Source organism: Lytechinus pictus, chromosome 11, assembly GCF_037042905.1.
Source record: "Lytechinus pictus isolate F3 Inbred chromosome 11, Lp3.0, whole genome shotgun sequence".
NCBI lineage: Eukaryota > Metazoa > Echinodermata > Echinoidea > Temnopleuroida > Toxopneustidae > Lytechinus > Lytechinus pictus.
The window spans coordinates 8,007,410-8,026,165 of NC_087255.1; the positions used below are offsets into that span (position 1 = coordinate 8,007,410).

The following is an 18,756-nucleotide window of genomic DNA, read 5'->3' on the forward strand; positions in this document are numbered from 1 at the left end:
GTTCGGTCTAATTTGCATACAACGGCATCAAACCTCCAATTAGAAGGAGCTGAATGAACGGGAGCCTCATTGCATATTCAAGGTGCGTTGACCGCAGCGAATCGGGAAGCCTTGATATACTAATCAGCTGGTCCTCTATGAGCATGCGCACCTACCATCACATGGATATCGCAAAACCAGAGAACAAAATTGTATATAAAGAGGGATTCCTCGAGCAGTTAATTGAAACCAATCTTTAGAACCAGAAGAACACAGGAATACCTCCATCATGAAGGCGGTCTTTTTCTTACTGGTTGGCCTAATACTGGCCTCAGCAGTTGTTGCAGGTAAGAAAAACTTTTTCGTCATATTTGTTTTCAACCAATCTACCAAATTTGTCTTAGCGAGCTTGGAATATTTTACCTGATGCCGATTATAAGAATGTTGTAGTTGTTATTTTAATTAGGCAAACTAGTCAGTTTTGACTATTGTTGCCTTGTTAATTTGCTTTTTTTTTTCAAAAGGAATAATTTCTTTGTTCAATCTATATAAGTTAAAAAAGTAAAGGAAAGATAGGAAAGAAAAGTTCTTAGGAAATCGTGCAAGACCACCTCTGAATGAATGGAATCGACGCTTATATACCTGGACTCATATGATATATATACTTCTGACAAGTTAATAATATTCTTTATATTATATTTTAGTGAATAGTGATCATGGGATCATACAAGATTTATATACATGTATATATTATATTGCATATGTATATATGTTCACTAAGTCTGAAGTATCTTTGTTATATTTTTGATGTGTAACGATTGTATACACGCGGTGCACATGTTATGATATGCATTTTGATAGTAGACTTTGGAATAGTATGAATATGTTTGGTGTTTGCAAAGAGTTACGGTTACGTTGTAATATTTTATTTGTCAATGTATAACGTTACTACATCTGAATGTTATAGTATTGTAATTCTTATTTGGATGCATTGTATTTCACACTTGATGAAAATTCTCTGGCTGCTGGCATTCTGTTGATTTAAACTTTTGGAAGAACGTTACATGAACGAAATAATAACAATTAATACGTACAGTTTGTGTTTTATGTCACGATATCGACACAGTAATACAGGTGTAAATTTTCTTTTACAAATTGTATCATGACAGCATGTAGTATGTAAAGTTTTCTGAAGTATTTTAATCGCTGTATACAGTGCGTATCAAAAAAAAGTTTACACTTTGAAAAAGCCCTGGGAATTAAAAAATATACAACATGTAGGTAATTTTTTCACATATTATCTTCGGTTTGGGTCTCATCTATCTAATGAAAGTAAAAGTTTTTACAGAATGTTACACTTGAGTGAGCACTGTCCATTTTTGTAAAGCTCGCAGAAATCTGTTTGCGCAGAAATGCTTGTTTTCACGCTGTGTCAAGGGGAAAGGGCGAAATCAAACTTACCCTGCGAAACATTCTCATACATTTCCCTTGCACTTTTAGTCAATTGAAATAAAACGGATGCATTCAAACATTTTGTAACAATTTTTCCGCCCAAATTTAAATTTCAACACTTAGTAAGCACAACTTTTACCCTTTTTGTGCTAGCTGGATCTGAGGACATAACTGAATCTGAACAAAAAATTATATCAGACATCTCCAGCATTTTTTTTACTAAGTCTTTATCATTTAAAGTAGGTTTACATTTCATTTTTCATTTAATACTTGTTTCTCCACACTTTTTCCAAGCTTGACAATGATTAACAAAATGAAAATCAAGCCTAAGCCATTTCATGTAAATCACAGCTCAGTGTAGAGCAAATATCGTCACAATGGCCCCGAAGTGTGGGGGACTGTGGTGGGGCACAATGCACTCTTTGAAGTGTTTTGGGCAAGGAAACAAGTTAAAAAAGGTTAAAGATATCTTCAAATAATTTTACTAGCTAAATTCCACGTGTTCTTCATGATTAAGTTCTACTTTTATTCGCATAACTATTTCAAAGTTCTGCGCAAATCATTTTTCAACAACTTTTCAAAAGTAAGTGGTGCTCACTCAAGCGGAAATATTTTTGGACAGTTATATCTTCATTTTGCTTAAATGGATCTTTACCTATGTTAAAATGTGGAAAATCTTCAAGATATTACAAATGTATAATATTACAGGATTTTTTCTAAGTGTAAACTTTTTTTTGATACGCACTGTATAGTGTACTCAATGCCCATTGTATTGTGGGTCTTCAAACGTTTTCTTTGATATGGCTCAAAATAATTCAGAATTATAACCATAAACAGTGACAAACCCGTGGACACGTACATATCATTATGGATGACTCTCACACGACTGAAGATTAAGTTCTCATGCAAATTTACATTTTATGCATGTTTTTTAAAACAAAATTTGGTGATTGAGGCTTAATTGTTAGAGGCTGGCCAGGTACTGGGATTTGATTGTTTAAACTTGTACTTCCCTTTGAGATATGCTTTAAAAATACATTGCATCCACGCAAGGAAGGAACATAATTATAGCTTTTAAAGTTCAATGGTAGGCCTATATGATGATCCAAATAGAAGGGATGGAAGTAGTCAGGAGGTATACTGACAGTTAATGGTCCAGTTAAAAACATGTTTTAATGTGTTAAGAGAGTTTGAGAGTCTTCAACTCCGCCCTTACTTGGCATAGTATGTATAGTTCGTTATATACGCTACCTTTGTGGCCTCTGTTAGTACTGAGTCTCTGCACTTGAACTCGGTCTGGAGATTGACATTTCCAAAATATACAGCGTTTCGCTTTTGTTTTCAGCCAAATACACAAATTAATCCATCCCACATCTCTCCCACAACCCTGAAACGTGCGGTCAAACACTGATATAAGTGCGTGCATTGTATGTAAATGAGATTCCTTGTGGGGGCGGTCCTTACGCCCAGGAGCGCGCCTTTTTATGGCTGTTTGTTTACATTTCTTCCTTGTTATCGAGGAATCCCATTCAAGAGGGAACGGTCAGCTGACTGATTGTTACGTCACTCCTCAAGATGACTTTCACAATGGAAGACTTTGGATGAATGGGGCGATTAGGAATGATAAGTTTAGGCCCATCATTAATGATTATTAGCCGCAGTATTCTTTCCCAGCCCAATTCAAACTTGTTCATGCGCGGTTACATTTATCTATAAAAACTTACAAATAGCGTTTCAGTCTTGAAATGAATATGGATTTCAGTCATATGATTTATCATATTGCTTGTTAAAGAATAATATTGGTTTTATTTTCTCTAGACTTTACTGAAATGGATATGTACTCATCGCCACATTTTCCCCCATATAAATGTTAAAAGGGATTTCTTATTACCGCAATATAACAACAACAACCCCCTCCCCCAATAGAATTGAAATTTATATTTAAGACAGCTAGTATACAAATCGGATATATTGCCCAAAATAAACGCAATGTATTGTCAGCAACTTAACCTGCTGAAATTGTATTCTTTTGAAATGGAATTAACGTAATTGGAAATTTAGGAAGAAAATCGAAAGATACGAAATATAAAGCTTAAAAATGGATATCATGACACACAGGTAGTTTGACCAAAAATAGATATCGGTATCATTTGTTTCAGAAAAAGAGAAAAATAGGAGATGTATAATGTGTATAGGGTATACATATATCATCATATTACAATGTTTTTTTTGTTGAAAATATAGCAATGCAGATAGAATTCAATAAATCCAGGTTTAATATCCAGGCAATAGCAATTAACCTTTGTCTAATGAAATATTAACACTTGCAGTTTCATAATTAAATTATCCTTAAACAGAATTGGTCAATGATTTGATGGTAGAGTACCATAATTCTTCAAGGGGGAGTTATACTTTAAGAGAAATTAAGTTACTTTTGATCATAACAGATAAGAGAAAAGACAGAGAAATATTTTAAAGAATGTATTACGAATATCTAAACACGAATTAACTTCTTATGTTTATCTTTTCCAAGTTTGTAACATTTTTTCTCACACCATTCTAAGAAAAGAAAAACAGTGAGAAGAAAAACGGCCGAACTGTCTGCATGTGACATCAAAATATATACATATGTATATTTGAATATCCATAACTTTGTTATCCTTTCATGGATATTCGTCAAAATTCTGAAATATTTCTTTAATTTTATGCTTTATCAAAATCATCGCGATCAAATGATGGGGGATCTCATTTAATATGATATAGGGAAATGGTTGTGGGATGGGGCAGGCCGGGGGGGGGGGGGGTGGGTAGGTAGGGTGATAATAGACTGCAAAAATTCTTTAAGTTTAGTTAGCGTTTGTCTGGTTAAGATTAGCGGATGCACAACAGTTGGCCTAATGCGATCCCACTGAAATCGCACTCTTTTTGGTAGTTGAATGTAGTTCCCTTTTCATTCATTTATATTTTTAATTTCTTACTTTTTTGCAGGTCCTCTTTTTGGATCTCAGTCAACTGTAGATGAAGCGAATGAATGCTCCGGTAAGTTAGTAACCCAAATATAAATTCCAATATTAGCTGTTATGTTTTTTGGCAGAATACTAGCTTTCATATCTTATATCGTCCATTGACGTAGACATTTTAGTTATCTAGAATTGCATATCAGAATAATAATTTATAAAACAATAAAGACCATATATTGTTTTTCTATACTACATAACTGTTATTTAATTCAAGCCCAAAAGAAAAGAAAAAAGTCAATTAATATACTGTATTAGCCGAAATTGCATATCGGAATAATCATCATGAAACAATAAATTCCATATATTTTTTTAGACAAGGGATATGTCAACATTAGTGCTTTAATTCTGATCTTTGATTTGCAGTTACCCATTTTGAATAAAGCCTATCAAAACTAATCACATAATAAATGGACATAATAATAAGATTAATTGATCTTAATATATTTCATATCCCTTGGGGAAATTGCATAACAAAGTATTTCTTCTTATTTTTTTTAGAACTAACACGCTTCAAGGAAGGTTACAGCTACACCTTCAGGTATGAGGCAGAAACAGAAAGTGGAATAAGAGGCGCTGGGCCCGAATCGACAATGACCATGACATGTGACATCATAATAGACGCACCAGAAAGATGCAGGAACGTCCTCAAGGTTAGACAATGTCTTCTGGAAAACAGCAACATTGACGAGGAGATGAGTGCCCATGACCTGGTCTTCCGCACTGAGAACGGACGTATCATCGAGGTGCTGGCTCATCCCGATGAACCCCTTCACATCCTGAACGCCAAACGTGGTATCCTCAGCATGGTCCAGCTCGACCTTGAAGCCGATGATGTTGACCAGATCACCCTGAATGAAGTCTCCGTACACGGCAACTGCAGTAGCGAGATGTCTGTTACCAGGCGTGATGACAGGCAGAGGCCACGCAAGCTCGAGGTAGTGACTGATCTCAACAACTGTATGCTCAGGAAACAACCAGAGAACATGACCAGGTGGCAGAGCTTCAAAGACATTGTCTTCAACACGGTAGGTTATTCTCACTTTGATATAGCACCTCACATCAAGAATATGAATTTGCGTGTTGATTGTCCAACGCAAACGTAATTGCAAGAAATGTTCTGTGGCATGTTCACTAACCTGTCTTAAGGTTGAATCAATGAATATCTCTAATATACAGTACACCTTTTTATCGTAAAACGTACTCAAAGTCTAGATGATTTTTTTCATTTGAATATGTAATCATTTACATTCATCTTTTCATCTTACCAGACCGTCATGGACAAGGTTATCAACTCTTCAAAGATATGCAGATACGATCTGAAAGGAACAACTGGCGAGTTCAAGGGCATTCAGTGTGAAGAAACTCACTCCTTCTGGCCACTGAACTTCAACAGTGAAAGCGGTGTCCGTACTTTCATCAGGCAGAACCTCATCAGCACAAATATTGATTGGCTCAACTCCTTCAAGGTTGATCCAGCCAGTAAGTCTTATTTATCTATTAAAGAATCATGAATTTGATTGAAGAATTTTTCTGCATTTATGAAAACTTTGAATATCATCATAAATCATGATCAAAATAAAGTTTGTAAATACAAGACTTTGTTCATGGACATATTTGGATACCAATGCCCCAAATTTTGTTTACTCATTAAAATAGTTTAGTTATGTCTAAAAATACTAGAAAGCCTTGAATATGCAGACTGGGACATACCTAACATGCCAGTAACCATAACCTGTATCACATTTCTTTCCTATTTTTAGACTCCAGATCAACGTGCCTGAGGTACGAGCATGATCCTAAGGAAATTGGACAGAAGCCCGATGATGTAACTGCTGACCAAGCCATGGACATCCTGAAGGCCCTTGTCAAGGTCTCTCGTGAGGAGGTCAAGATGGAGAGTCCCCGTCTGTTTGGCAGATGGAGGGCTGCTCTGGAGGGAATGACAAACGAGACCATCCATGAAGTCTTTGATCGTGCTTACAACTGCAGTGAATACTCACAGACCTGCCGTGACAACCCAGACAAGGAGAAGATTGCCAGGTAAAAATAACTAGTTGAAACATATTTCAAATCTTTTAGCTAATTGCTGCTGATATTTGATGCTGAAACAAATAAATTTCGAATTTTGGGGTTTCTAGTATATAATGTTTTTAGGAACAATGTTTCAGTGGATTTCTGATGGAGAAACCTTTGCAATTTTATATTATGGACAAATATTTGCTTTTAGAGTGCATCAGAAGTAATATCCTATTTCTAATTTCCATTATACAGGGAATATCTTCTTGATGGCCTCCTTCCTTGTACAACCATGGCTTGCTTCAGTGTAAAGAACTATGCCATCGCTAAGGGAATCATCCCCAAGCCTCTTGCTAATGCATGGATGGTAACCATGGCTCTTCAGAACTACCCAACCTTGGAACTGATGAGTGAGATGCTACGTATGGCTCAGTATTCACCATCACAAATTACCATCTTCCCTCTCAGTATCATGGTACACAACTACTGGGTGAATAACGAGGAGATTCACACTGCTGACGCAGTAAGTAACTTTCAGATTATCACATAATGTAATTTGACGGGTTTTTTTTCTGTAAAACACTTCTTTCAATAACTGGGCTTTTGTAAATGACATAGTTCTTTACAAATATGAAGGTGACTGAAATCTTGATGTTTTTTGTCTTTCATTTAGCTTCCAGAACCAATCATCAAGACCATCAGGTACCTCAAATCTCTCATTGGCAATGACTGCACTGTATCAGCAGAAAACCAACGTCTTGCACTTGTTGCACTGAAGGTAAATTAAGTGTTCAATAACATTTCCTTTTGAATTAAGAATATATATATTAATAATTATGTAAAATCACTTACATATCAATAAAAACGATTTTTAGAATTTAGAAATTTTTTTCAACGTTCATATTCAAACAGGCTATTGGCAACATCGGAGAGCCAGTTGAGCGATATGACCAGCTGACTTTCATCTACTCTGAAAGAGTATCTCCAGTCCTTATTGAGTGCACCAAGAACATGCAGGTCCCAAATGACATCTCCAAGGCTGCCATTCAGTCCATGCGCCGATTTGTGATGAGTGACCAGCTCCGTAGCCAAGTCACCTCCGAGCTCTTCATGGATACCTCTCTCGATGTACCACAGAGAATCGCTTCCTACCTCATTATCATTAAGTCTAACCCAAGTACTTCTGAGCTAACTCAAATCTGGAACTTCTTGAAAACAGAGCCAGTTAACCAGATCAAGGCCTTCTGCTACTCTCACATCCAGAATGTCATTGAGTCGAGCGAGCCAACTCTGCAAGAGTAAGAATTTATTATCCTAGTTTCATTAAGCAAACAACATCTGCTTCAGCTCATTATATGCCCATAATTAATGTTCTGGTCTTCTTATTAAAGCAGTTCGAAAAGAAAAAAAACTTGCAACTATATATAGCTTATTTAGCTAATTTACCAGTACAATATATATTCACTGCATACAGCATTGTCGTTTCGTGTCCAAATAACAATGAATATTTTATTTTGACAGGCTCAAGGAAAATCTGAAGACTGCCATGAATGGTGAGCAACTTCCAGAATACCCTAAGGATATCCGCAAATATTCTCGCTTCTTTGAACTTTCAAAGAACCTGACTGAACCCTGGAGGAACAACACTGTCGCTGCCCAACTTGAGAGTGGCGTCATTTTCAACCCTGAAAGCTACTTGCCTCAAGAAGTCATGTTCCACTATGTATTGAATGCTCTTGGAAAGAGCTGGGATATCTTTGAGGTAGGAAAATACAACTTTTTAAAAAATACTGTCCTATAGCTTAAGGCACTGGCTGGTTGTTTGATTTCGTATTTCAAATTGTAAAGAGACATCACTCTCCCGGAAGGCAATACGTTAAGGTTTTAAATTCAAATAGTTTGATGAATATTGTGTGAAATCGTATTTAAAGTAGTTTTGAACTCCTTTGAATTTTAGCCATTCCGATTGTTTTTTTTTCCCGCCATGACAGTTTAAAGAATGTTATGAAATCTTTATCATGTTTTCATTCCTAATTTTAGACTGGCATTGAGATGAAAGGATTCGAACCAATTGTTGAATCTGTCTTTGGACCTGAGGGTATCTTTCCAGAGGTCAGCCTCCAGACTATGTTTGAAACCATCGATGAGAAATTCTTGTCCAAGGTTCGGGAGTTTGCTGAGGCTCAACTTGAAAAGTGGGTTCCACAGCCAGCAGAGACCGAAAATGAAGTCTTCAGCAGCAAGAAGAACAAATTCGGCAAGAAGATGAAGAAGAGGCAGTCTCAAATCGGAGAGGCTCAGGTATTTCATTTTTTATTGATTATTTGACTGATATCTAAATTTGATGATGAGTGTGATGATGATTTACAAATCTATTCTTCGGAATGCCTGAGGTGACAACAGCAATGAAAATAGAGTAAAAGTGAGAAATTACCAAACTGAAATCAAAAGATTTTAAAGGGACTGGTAATTCATTAGACAATATTTACGATCAGACCTCAAAACCTACTTTGGCATTGTGTTTAAATTTCTGTGATATGTCATTTATGATTTTAGGTCATTGATGTCATCCATGAAAACACCATGAACAAGCTCAACCAGCTACACTACCTTGTTGGCATGGAACCATCTGCTACTGATGCTACTGTCTTCCTTCGTCTCCTTGGAAATGAATTTGGTTTCGTCAGTGCTGGTGATGTTCTTTCTCTAATCCCTTACACCATGGGAATTTATGAAGAATTCATGAACAAGGCAAAACAGGTTAGCTTAATAAATATTGATTATCTCAAGCTGAGAGCTCCTTGATTCATTAAAGTGTTAACAGTTTATAGACATGGAAATTAATTCATGTCCTAGACATTCTCTGTCAGAAAAGAAAAAAAAATCACTTTTTATCTAAAGTTTGCCAGTATCAATTTTACATGAACTTTGAATGATTTTTATCGATCAATAAATCTTTTGAATATTACAGATTCCACAGCTTCTGTCTCAGGGACTCAACCTCAACACAACTCGCTCTTTCGTATTTATGGACAAGACCTTTGTTTTGCCAACTGGTATGGGTATGCCACTCAACTGCAGCATAAATGGTACTGCTGTTGTCAGCCTCCGCATGAAGAGTCAGTTCAGTTTCAATCTTCCCAAGATCATTGCCGCAGGACATATTGCTCCAAGGTAGGTCTACAAGTCATTGAGTTTTTTTATTGATTGATTTGATTTATTTACTCATAATGTACATCTTCTTTCCAGTTTTCTTCGACAATTTCTTTTTCTGTAGTTCTCAGTTTTCTCAATGCTTTCTCAATTCATATATTTGCAGTGGTGCTGTAGAGGTTTTTGCTACCATGGGTATTGGTATGCCAACCAAGGTATTCACCGGGGTTATGGCCAACGCAACTGTCTTCCATTCCTCCAAGATCGAAGGAAACATCACAATTGATGGCACTCACCTCAAGATAAACCTCAACAACACCGACCGTCCAATGAACCTCTTCAACTATTCAACAACCTACAACCTGATGAAGGCTAATGGAGACATTGAATACATCCCAGGTGTTCTTCAGGATGCTGTCCGAAATCAGAGGTGTACCAATGTCAGCAGGGTATTTGGAGTTGACCTGTGTGTTTCATGGGCCTATCCCAATGCAAGCTACGTTGATGAAGCACCACGTTTCCCCTTCACTGGACCAAACAGCTTCAATGTTACCCTTGTCAACACAGACCAGTAAGTATCAATTCTATATACTCATGAAATACACAAATTTAACAATTATTTACATGTAGTATCACGTATAACACACAAATAAATTAATCAAACAGCAATTAAACCAGAACTCTTAATATGTTTAATAAATCAAAATGTATAAACACTTGGAGTGATGTTTTACTTGGGATAAGAGGATATGAAGCTACCGATTGTCATTGATAGTTACTCTATTTTATTAACATGTCAAAACTCCGCAGCTTATTTAATTCACTCTTCTTGTTTTCCCAACTTTCAGAGCTTTGAAGGCATACACCATCGATGCCCAGTACAAGCAGATCAGGGAAGGTGGTGCACCATCACCAATCTCATTCAGCTCAATTGGAAGTAGGAACAACAGAAACACTCAGGTCGCTAGCAATATCATTGATACTGTCCGTGTATCCTTCTATGCACCAGGTAAAAAAGGCTTTTTTAAACAATGGATATGTACTAAACGGAGAGCAGAGTTTACATACCTGAAACGCCTGATCTTCTTTTTTTAAGAACTATCATCAATTAAGATAACTAACATTCCTTTTTATTATCCAAAGGAATATCGTCACAAATTTCTTGCTAGATACAAAGATGGTATTGTGTAAATCTTATATTTTTTTCCATACAACCACAACACTGCGATAAAGCTGTTCAAAGTCTAAAGAAGAGCATAAAATAGAATCATGTAATAAATTTATCTATGTGATAAGGTCACTAACTTAATTAGGTAGTTCGAACATATGATGTCTGCATATCTTTTTAAAATGGAAATGACCATTGTACCTCTTATCGGTGTCTTTTTAGGAGAGGAACTTACCCGCAACATTACTTCACTCATGAGTGTTGATCGACTTCGCAAGACTGCCAAGTGGACATTCACTGTTCCAGAGGTCAAGAACTTCATCATGTTTGCTGGACTCCTAAATGAGACCACAGATTCATCCTCCTCATACAGGGCTGTCTTCAATGTTTCTGCTGCTGAGAACACAGCATCAGTCGACTTCCTTGTTAGGAACGAGACATCTGTATCACAGAAGAATCTTACAGCAGTCGTCAATGCTTCCATCAACAATTTGTACTGGGCTGCTGTTGGACAGTTTGTCAAACAGGCAGAGAGTGGTGATTGGAACGCACATGTGACTGACACACACTATTGGTAAGTCACCTTATTTCTAGCGTTTTCATTCAATTCTGGAGAAATTTTGCAAAGTTAGATTTAAAACAGTTCCTTGTTTAGAAACCTGAAAACAGTTTTTTTAGAAGTAGGAAAGATCTTCGCGCCTTTTTTGTTCTCATATGTTTGTATTTATAAACCTATGTTATGACCATGTTTGATATCATTAATATTATTTCCTCACATAAAACTATATTCTATGGTAATATTTTGTTCTTTAATTTTTGCAGGGACGATGAGACTCCATTGTACAAGCAGCTTCTCTTCCCATGGACCGGATACCAGATCAACCATGCTAAATACCAGACCTCCACCATCGCTGCCAAGAGGATCACAAGAGGACCAGTCGTTGAGCGTGACCTCAAGATGTCAACACTTGGCTGGGCATTTGACTTTGATACTGTCCAGACTGTTACAGATGAAATGAAGGAGTTTACAGTCCACACCCAAATCTCAAATTCCACATGGGTAAGAAGCATTTGTGGAACTTGTTTGCCAATAGTGTTTATTTCCCCAGTCTACATAAAAATCATGATCTTTTCACTTTTCTTCAAACACAAACACTGATTTATCTATCATCAGGATATGACACTGCTTATATTAGTTTGATTACTTCTGCAACCTAATCAGAATTCAAATTAGTTTGATTACTTTTGCCTCCTACTTTCCATTGACCTGAAATTAATAACTTTATTGTTATGGCATTGATTTACAGGAATTCCCTCTGTTGGATTTCATTCTGAGGAATGAAACTAAAGTGAATGGCTATCGTCTTGAAGGACAGGTTGCACGTAATACTCACCATGTCTTTGCTGAGTATGATGTAACCAAAGAGGAAAGAGAAACCAACCGTAACTTCAGGATGGGACTCAGGACTGACGTTCTTGTGAACAACCCTGATGCTGCCATGTTCCTTAACTCTCCAGCTCTACTTAGTAAGTGATATTTTTATGTGAACTGCATGAAATACTTACATGATACATTAGCATTCGGGTTTAAGTGAAAATATTGATATTTCTGAATATCGCGTGACAAATAATATATCAAAGCATTTGCTCAATAATACATCCTTAATATTTACAATTACTTTTCTTAATTAATGTTACCCAATATGTACATGTAAGCTTTGGTAAATAAATCTACAATTGGTTACATCGATGAAATATATTAATTGATTAATGTATTAATTGATTTATGTTTCCTCTTGCAGAGCTTTTTGGCGAGACTGCACTCATTGATGAACCTGTTGTCATTGATGGTGGTATGAACTTCAGAATCCTTGATCAATCAAGTCTGACTGAGGAACATCTTATCCAGACCAGTATCTTTGTACCTAGCCCAAGGAATCCTCAGACTCATCTTACCTATGACTTTGATCTCCGATTTGAAAATGCTACCATCAGCAACCAGAAGGACTACTCCGTGGAACTGACAACACCAATTCCTCTTCTTAAGGTAAATATATGTTCAAAGCAAGAAAAATAACAAAACGTATGTTTCTATCATTCGAAGAAGAGGGGCATAAATTGTGTCTGATTTTTTTTCCACTGATAGTTACACGGAATAAAATATATAAAATGTACAACGATTCATATTCTGTTTATTGTTAACTATACGAAATCCATAATTCATAATATTTTCATATTTCCTTTTTTTATCCAATTTTGATACAGATGAACAATGTCAACCTTCTGCATCTTTTCATTGATATGGATTCCGGAGCATCATCTTTGGACCATACTTACACCCTCTACGACACCCGTTACAGCAAACCCCAGGTTACTGTGTCTAACATCATTGCCGCTGGATGGAAGAAGCCTTCAGCAAACTGGGTAATGGACATTGAAACACCCTCAATGGTCTACTACCAGAACTATACTGCTCTGTTCTCGCGTGAAAACGGTCTGCAATTCTTTTATGAGAATAGCCAGGACAGCAGTATCTCTGATCTCCTTGATTTTACTGAAATCAGTAAGTATCCATCACCAAATGCCCTGAAAGAAAATTCAGTTTCACAATTGTGATCATGTAATTTTGAAAGCTCGCATTATTTTTATCGGTTTGTTTTCTTCTTTTATCCCAGCATTATGTTTATTATTATACTTCTTCTGAAGTTTGTCAAAGCACTCACAAATCACGATTTTAAATACCTGTATTTCATTTTCCGAAACCTGATGTTGGATAAACGAGAAATTTAGTAATTTGATTCCATATTCTACTATTTTGTTTAATCAATATCCAGAAATACATAAATCATGACTTTATTTAATATACTTTTGTACAAACTGCAATAGTAAATTGATAAATACTAACTACAAATAAAATGTGAACAAACATTAAGAATTAAGCTCTGAAACAATGTATCAAAATTATAAATTATATGTTCTATATCTTTTGTTCTTTTTCTCCAGGTAACCTTTCTGTAAGACCTTCTGCTGTTTCAATGTACTGGTCCTACCTCCACCAACTTCTATCCACCAACGTTTCAAACAGTTTGGTTATTGAGGGTCCAATCACCGAAATGAGGCCACGTGTTGTACCGATGGTTGTGCGAGATATCCTTAATAAGACCTTCAACAAGGACTTCCAAAGTGTAAAGGATCTGATTCTAAACAAGTTCATCTTTAATGTTACTTCATCATCCCTCACTTTACGTCAAAGTGCCAATATTTCTAGTCCAATCTTTGCTAATATGTCAGCGTCGCATTACATCTTTTTGAGCCAAAGTCTCTTTGATCAGCAGCTGACATTTGCAGCTGAACAGAAGCGATTAAACATTTCAGCTGGTCTCAATCACTCTCTGCTCATTGAGGATCGTGAGGTTACACTGAAGACCGAGGGAGGTCTAACAGTAAGGACGGCATTACGTATGAACACCCTAACATCAGTCAATGTTACCATCTTGAAAGAAGATACACCCTTTGATTTGGCAGCTTTGCACCACACTGAGGTTGACTCTCCTCTCATCAAATTCTCAACCCGCTCTTCATCCAATGGTGACTTTCATGGTGTTTTGAATATGGTGGCAAATCACAACACATCCATGACATCAAGGTTGGGATCTTTTGATGCGATTGGTAACTTCAACATAAATGATATGTCTTCACCAATATATTTCAACGAGATGACAGGAATTTTGACATACAACCTTCAGTCTCGTATGATCAAGTCTTCATTTAACAGCTCAGTAAGCTTCCAAACCTTCCGAAAGCTCTTCAAATTCAACAAGGTCCTTGTCAAGGCTTCCCATGATATCAGCAGCAAATTGATCAGTTGGAATGCTCATGGTAAATCTCAACTGAAAGGCTTCAGTAGTATTTCTCAGTTTGATGAGGTCAGTAGCAACTTTGAAGCAAATCTCCTCAACAAATTTGTCAATGGAAGCCACAGCTCTGGTATGATTCTTCGGGATATGAATGGTCCTCTTGTCTTTGGCCAGTTTGCAACTCATCTTAGCAATAATATTACCAGCAGATTTGTCAACAGCACTTACCAGACCCAGATAAATCTTGAGAATTCTGATGTATCTTTCACAACTCTTGATGGTTCATCCAATTACATTCTGTCTTCTCGCCTTCTGAATGTTACGGCAAATAATACCCTATTGATGAATGGTTTCCGTCGCCTTTTTAACTTCGATAGTATTATAGGAAAGCAGATCTGGTTTGTAAAGACAGCTCTTCTGAATGCTACTATGGACAACCATATTGCCCTAACAGATTTCCAGAATGCCTCATACTTTGAGGAAATTGCTGGACATGTATCTGGAAATGTTGAACTTTGCCTGGCTAGGGGAAACACCAACACCACACTGCTTGTGCAAAATGTGCGCTCGTTTACTCAGGTATCTAAAGTGGCAGTTGACTCGTCATCCACTTTCACCAGTCGTCTGATGAATTCATCACTGATTGGAGGTATGGACATCACCAATCACAGGTCTCTTCTTAACTTTGATTCAATTTCATCAAGGATGAACTATACCTCCAAGGTCTTCAGCGTTTCTACATCAATGCAAAATGAAGTAAGCTTTAATGGAGTGCGATCATTTGTCAACTTTGACTCTATCGCTCATAATTTCGGCATGGTCGCAAAGAGCCCCTATTTTGAATCTAGTCTGACTGAGGTCATCTCTCTAGAAAACTTCAGGAAATTCAACCAATTTGACTTGGCATCCGCAGAGGTTATTGCTTCCTTCAACACAATCCTCCTCAACACATCCTACCATCAAATTCACAAGGTTCAAGACATGGCAGGCTGGTTCCAATATCCTCTTGCAGAGACTGTCATTATTGGAAACCTTACTACGTCAAAACTTAATGTATCAGGATTATATGAAGGTAGAATTGTTGATATGACTGCACCATTCCAATATGCCAGCAGCATTGCCAAGGTCGAATATGGAGTAAATAATAGGTTCCTGAATATTGAAGGTTTCCATGGAGTTGAAGTGGACAGCATGAGAGGTATCTTTGACTTTACAAGAATCAATGGCACAATTTCCCATGCAGTAACTACTCCTGTTACCCGCATGAGCGTTGGTGGACTCCTTGAAATGAACAACTTCCAGAGGCTCTTTACTTTTGATCTTATGAACGTCACAACCTCCAACATATTCATTATTACACCGCTAAGAACATCATTTGCTGCCTACAATGGAGGGTTGGCTCTGCAGGGCTTTGAAAAGTTTAACAAATTTGAATCCATCACTGGAAAGTCAAAGGGTGCTGTTCTTACAAAGTGGACCAACTGGACCATGCATGTGGATTCCACCTTTGCTGGTGTCCGTTCATTCTTGAACTTCGACCGATTGGAAATTTCTGGACAAAATGAATTCACAAGTCCCTTCTTAGTTATCACTTCTAACACTACCAACTTCGTCACTGGTTCAAATGGTTTCTTCAAGGCATCAAATGCAACAACCAAGAGCATGTTTGGCCTTATATCTCGCATTGGAAAGATTGACTCTGGCGCAGCTTGGTCTGTTAGAGATATTGCAGGTCCATTAACATTTGCAGCCAATGTCTTTTCTACAAATGTGAACATCAGCACACCTATCATGAAGACCGGCTCTAAATTCGATGTCGAAATGGAAAACTGGAAGAATATCACTACTTTCGGAAAGTATGAAGTTTCTGCTGTTAATGACATCCATTCCAGAATTGCAACATGGAATGTTCTTTCACATTTCAGACTGAACAACATGGCTGGTATCCTTACCTACTCTCGAATGGAAGGATGTGCATCATCCAACTTCTCTAGCATCATCTCATCTTTGTATACAAGCGTAAATGGCAACATCAACAATCAAGCTGGGCCTCTGAACTACGAGGAAATGGTCATTGTTACTCAAGGAAACTTTAGTTCTTGGCCTATTAAGATGCAAGGTGGTACCCAGTTCAATGTCCAGAACATGGACGGCTTCATGACATATGACAGCATTACTGGTTCTGCATCAGGAGACATTACAAGCAGGTTCTTGAACACTACAGCCCAAACTAGTCTGACTGCAAATATTGGGACTGGACTCTTCAAGGTGCAACTTGCTAATGTTTCGTCAGCTCTAACTGTGAACACACCATTCACACGGGAAATCAAAGCCTCCAGCTCCGTCCAGGTTACTGATTCAAGAAACCTGTTCAAGTTTGGAAATGCAGCTATCAAGGGCGAGTTTTCTTTCTTGACATCAAAGATCAACGTGACTGGCAATGCTGACTCAACCCTTACCAACTTTGAGAACATCACGACCTTTGAATCAGTAGAATCAACTGCTGTATTTGATGTAGCAAGTAGATTCCTGAACTCTTCCTCAAGAGGCGTCATGCAGATGCATGGTTTCGAGAGGTTATTCAGATTTTCTGATGTCAAAATCGGTGGATCCACTGAAATCAAGTCTATCTTGGCAAATCTAACAACAGAATCAGGAATCGACTTCAGCAACTTCCAGAGCATCTTTACTTTTGAACGTGTCAACAGTTCAGCTCTTGTTTCCTTAAAATCTAGACTAGCAACCATCGAAAGCAAAACTGGCATGGAGATGAACAACTTCAGGGGAGTAATGGCCTTTGATCGTGTTAACGGTAGCCTTATCACCGATTTCAATAGCAAGCTAGTCAATTCCTCTACACTTGCTGACTTCGCTCTAGAGGGATTTGAATCACTCTTCACTTTTACCCGTGTTGCAGCTTCAGCTGAATCTGTTGTGAACAACAAGCTCTTTAACTCATCTGTAGTGGCAGACTTCTCAGTAAGTGACTCTACATGCTTCTGCAAGTTTGAGAGACTTGTTGCTCAATCTACTGGATCATTGACTTCTAGATTTGCAACAGGACGTGCTCTTGGCATCGTTGAAGTAAAGAATGTACGTAACCTTACCAGCTTCGATCTCATCAATGTAACATCAGAAGCCCGCTTCATTAGCAGACCAATGACTGCTATGACAGAGACCATTTACACGATAAAGAATCATCGCAGCCTTTTCAACTTCGACCAAGTGCGAAGCCGTATTTACGGCAATATTCAGAGCAAGTGGGTAAACAGCAGCACTCTGTTTGAGTCTCAGATGAACAACTCTCAGTCACTCCTCGTTTTTGATAGTGCAACAAGCCGATTGTACAACAATATCTTCAGCAGATGGATAGAGAGCAATGCAGTGTTTGAATATCAGATGAATAATTCTCGCAACATCCTCAACTTTGATGCTGCCAAATCTAAAGTGATGTTCACACTTCTTACTCCGGTAAATGATGCCCACTTCAGTGGTCAGCTAAATTTCATCAACTTTGCTAACATCACGCACTATGGAGAAGTATCTGCTATGGCTGTTGGAAATATTACAAGTCCATTTATCAGAGCTGCAGGAATTACCAAGTTCAATGTTACAAACATGGCTGGAATTATGTCTTTTGAAAAGGCTGTTATAGATTCATATGCAAATGTTGAATCACGATTTATCAACACCACACTCCAAAACTCGGTTGTATTCAAAGGTTTCAAGGGAATCACATATTCTTACATTGGCCATCGCCTTGTATTCCTTTGGGTTGATCCTATTAATGATGTCACTGTCAAAAATGGTCTAGATCTGACAACATTGAAAGACATGTCTCAGCTCTTCAATATTACCTGGGCTAACCCTAAGGGAACAGTCGTCTTCAATCAGCGCCTCAATTATGAGAATCTTGTGGCTACCATCAAGCTTCCATCCATCGGTCTGATTTCTGCTGGAGCAAATCTCAACACGTTTGGAGACAGTATGACTTTCTACATTGACCATGAATTATTGGTGAGTTTTACTTATTTTATATTTCATAATTTTAGGGTTTACGAAACACCATGCTCAATATCACAATATGAAGGAGGGCGGAAAAGATTATATC

At 37.5% G+C, this 18,756-nt stretch overlaps 1 protein-coding gene across 1 annotated transcript in view; it reads left to right on the plus strand.

Annotated features, from left to right (window-relative positions):
* Positions 1 to 220: 220 nt before the first annotated feature.
* LOC135155957 (uncharacterized) overlaps positions 221 to 18,756 on the plus strand; it is a 28,659-nt gene continuing 10,123 nt past the window's right edge. Inside the window, exons 1-20 of the mRNA XM_064106568.1 lie at positions 221 to 326; positions 4,420 to 4,470; positions 4,950 to 5,476; positions 5,720 to 5,930; positions 6,212 to 6,491; positions 6,723 to 6,990; positions 7,141 to 7,245; positions 7,380 to 7,765; positions 7,989 to 8,229; positions 8,508 to 8,768; positions 9,024 to 9,227; positions 9,439 to 9,641; positions 9,787 to 10,191; positions 10,469 to 10,629; positions 11,011 to 11,362; positions 11,611 to 11,848; positions 12,096 to 12,315; positions 12,591 to 12,835; positions 13,054 to 13,351; positions 13,792 to 18,662. Coding sequence (XP_063962638.1) covers positions 269 to 326; positions 4,420 to 4,470; positions 4,950 to 5,476; positions 5,720 to 5,930; positions 6,212 to 6,491; positions 6,723 to 6,990; positions 7,141 to 7,245; positions 7,380 to 7,765; positions 7,989 to 8,229; positions 8,508 to 8,768; positions 9,024 to 9,227; positions 9,439 to 9,641; positions 9,787 to 10,191; positions 10,469 to 10,629; positions 11,011 to 11,362; positions 11,611 to 11,848; positions 12,096 to 12,315; positions 12,591 to 12,835; positions 13,054 to 13,351; positions 13,792 to 18,662 — 9,585 coding nt within the window. The 5' untranslated portion in view covers positions 221 to 268. The remainder of the gene's footprint in view (positions 327 to 4,419; positions 4,471 to 4,949; positions 5,477 to 5,719; positions 5,931 to 6,211; positions 6,492 to 6,722; positions 6,991 to 7,140; positions 7,246 to 7,379; positions 7,766 to 7,988; positions 8,230 to 8,507; positions 8,769 to 9,023; positions 9,228 to 9,438; positions 9,642 to 9,786; positions 10,192 to 10,468; positions 10,630 to 11,010; positions 11,363 to 11,610; positions 11,849 to 12,095; positions 12,316 to 12,590; positions 12,836 to 13,053; positions 13,352 to 13,791; positions 18,663 to 18,756) is intronic.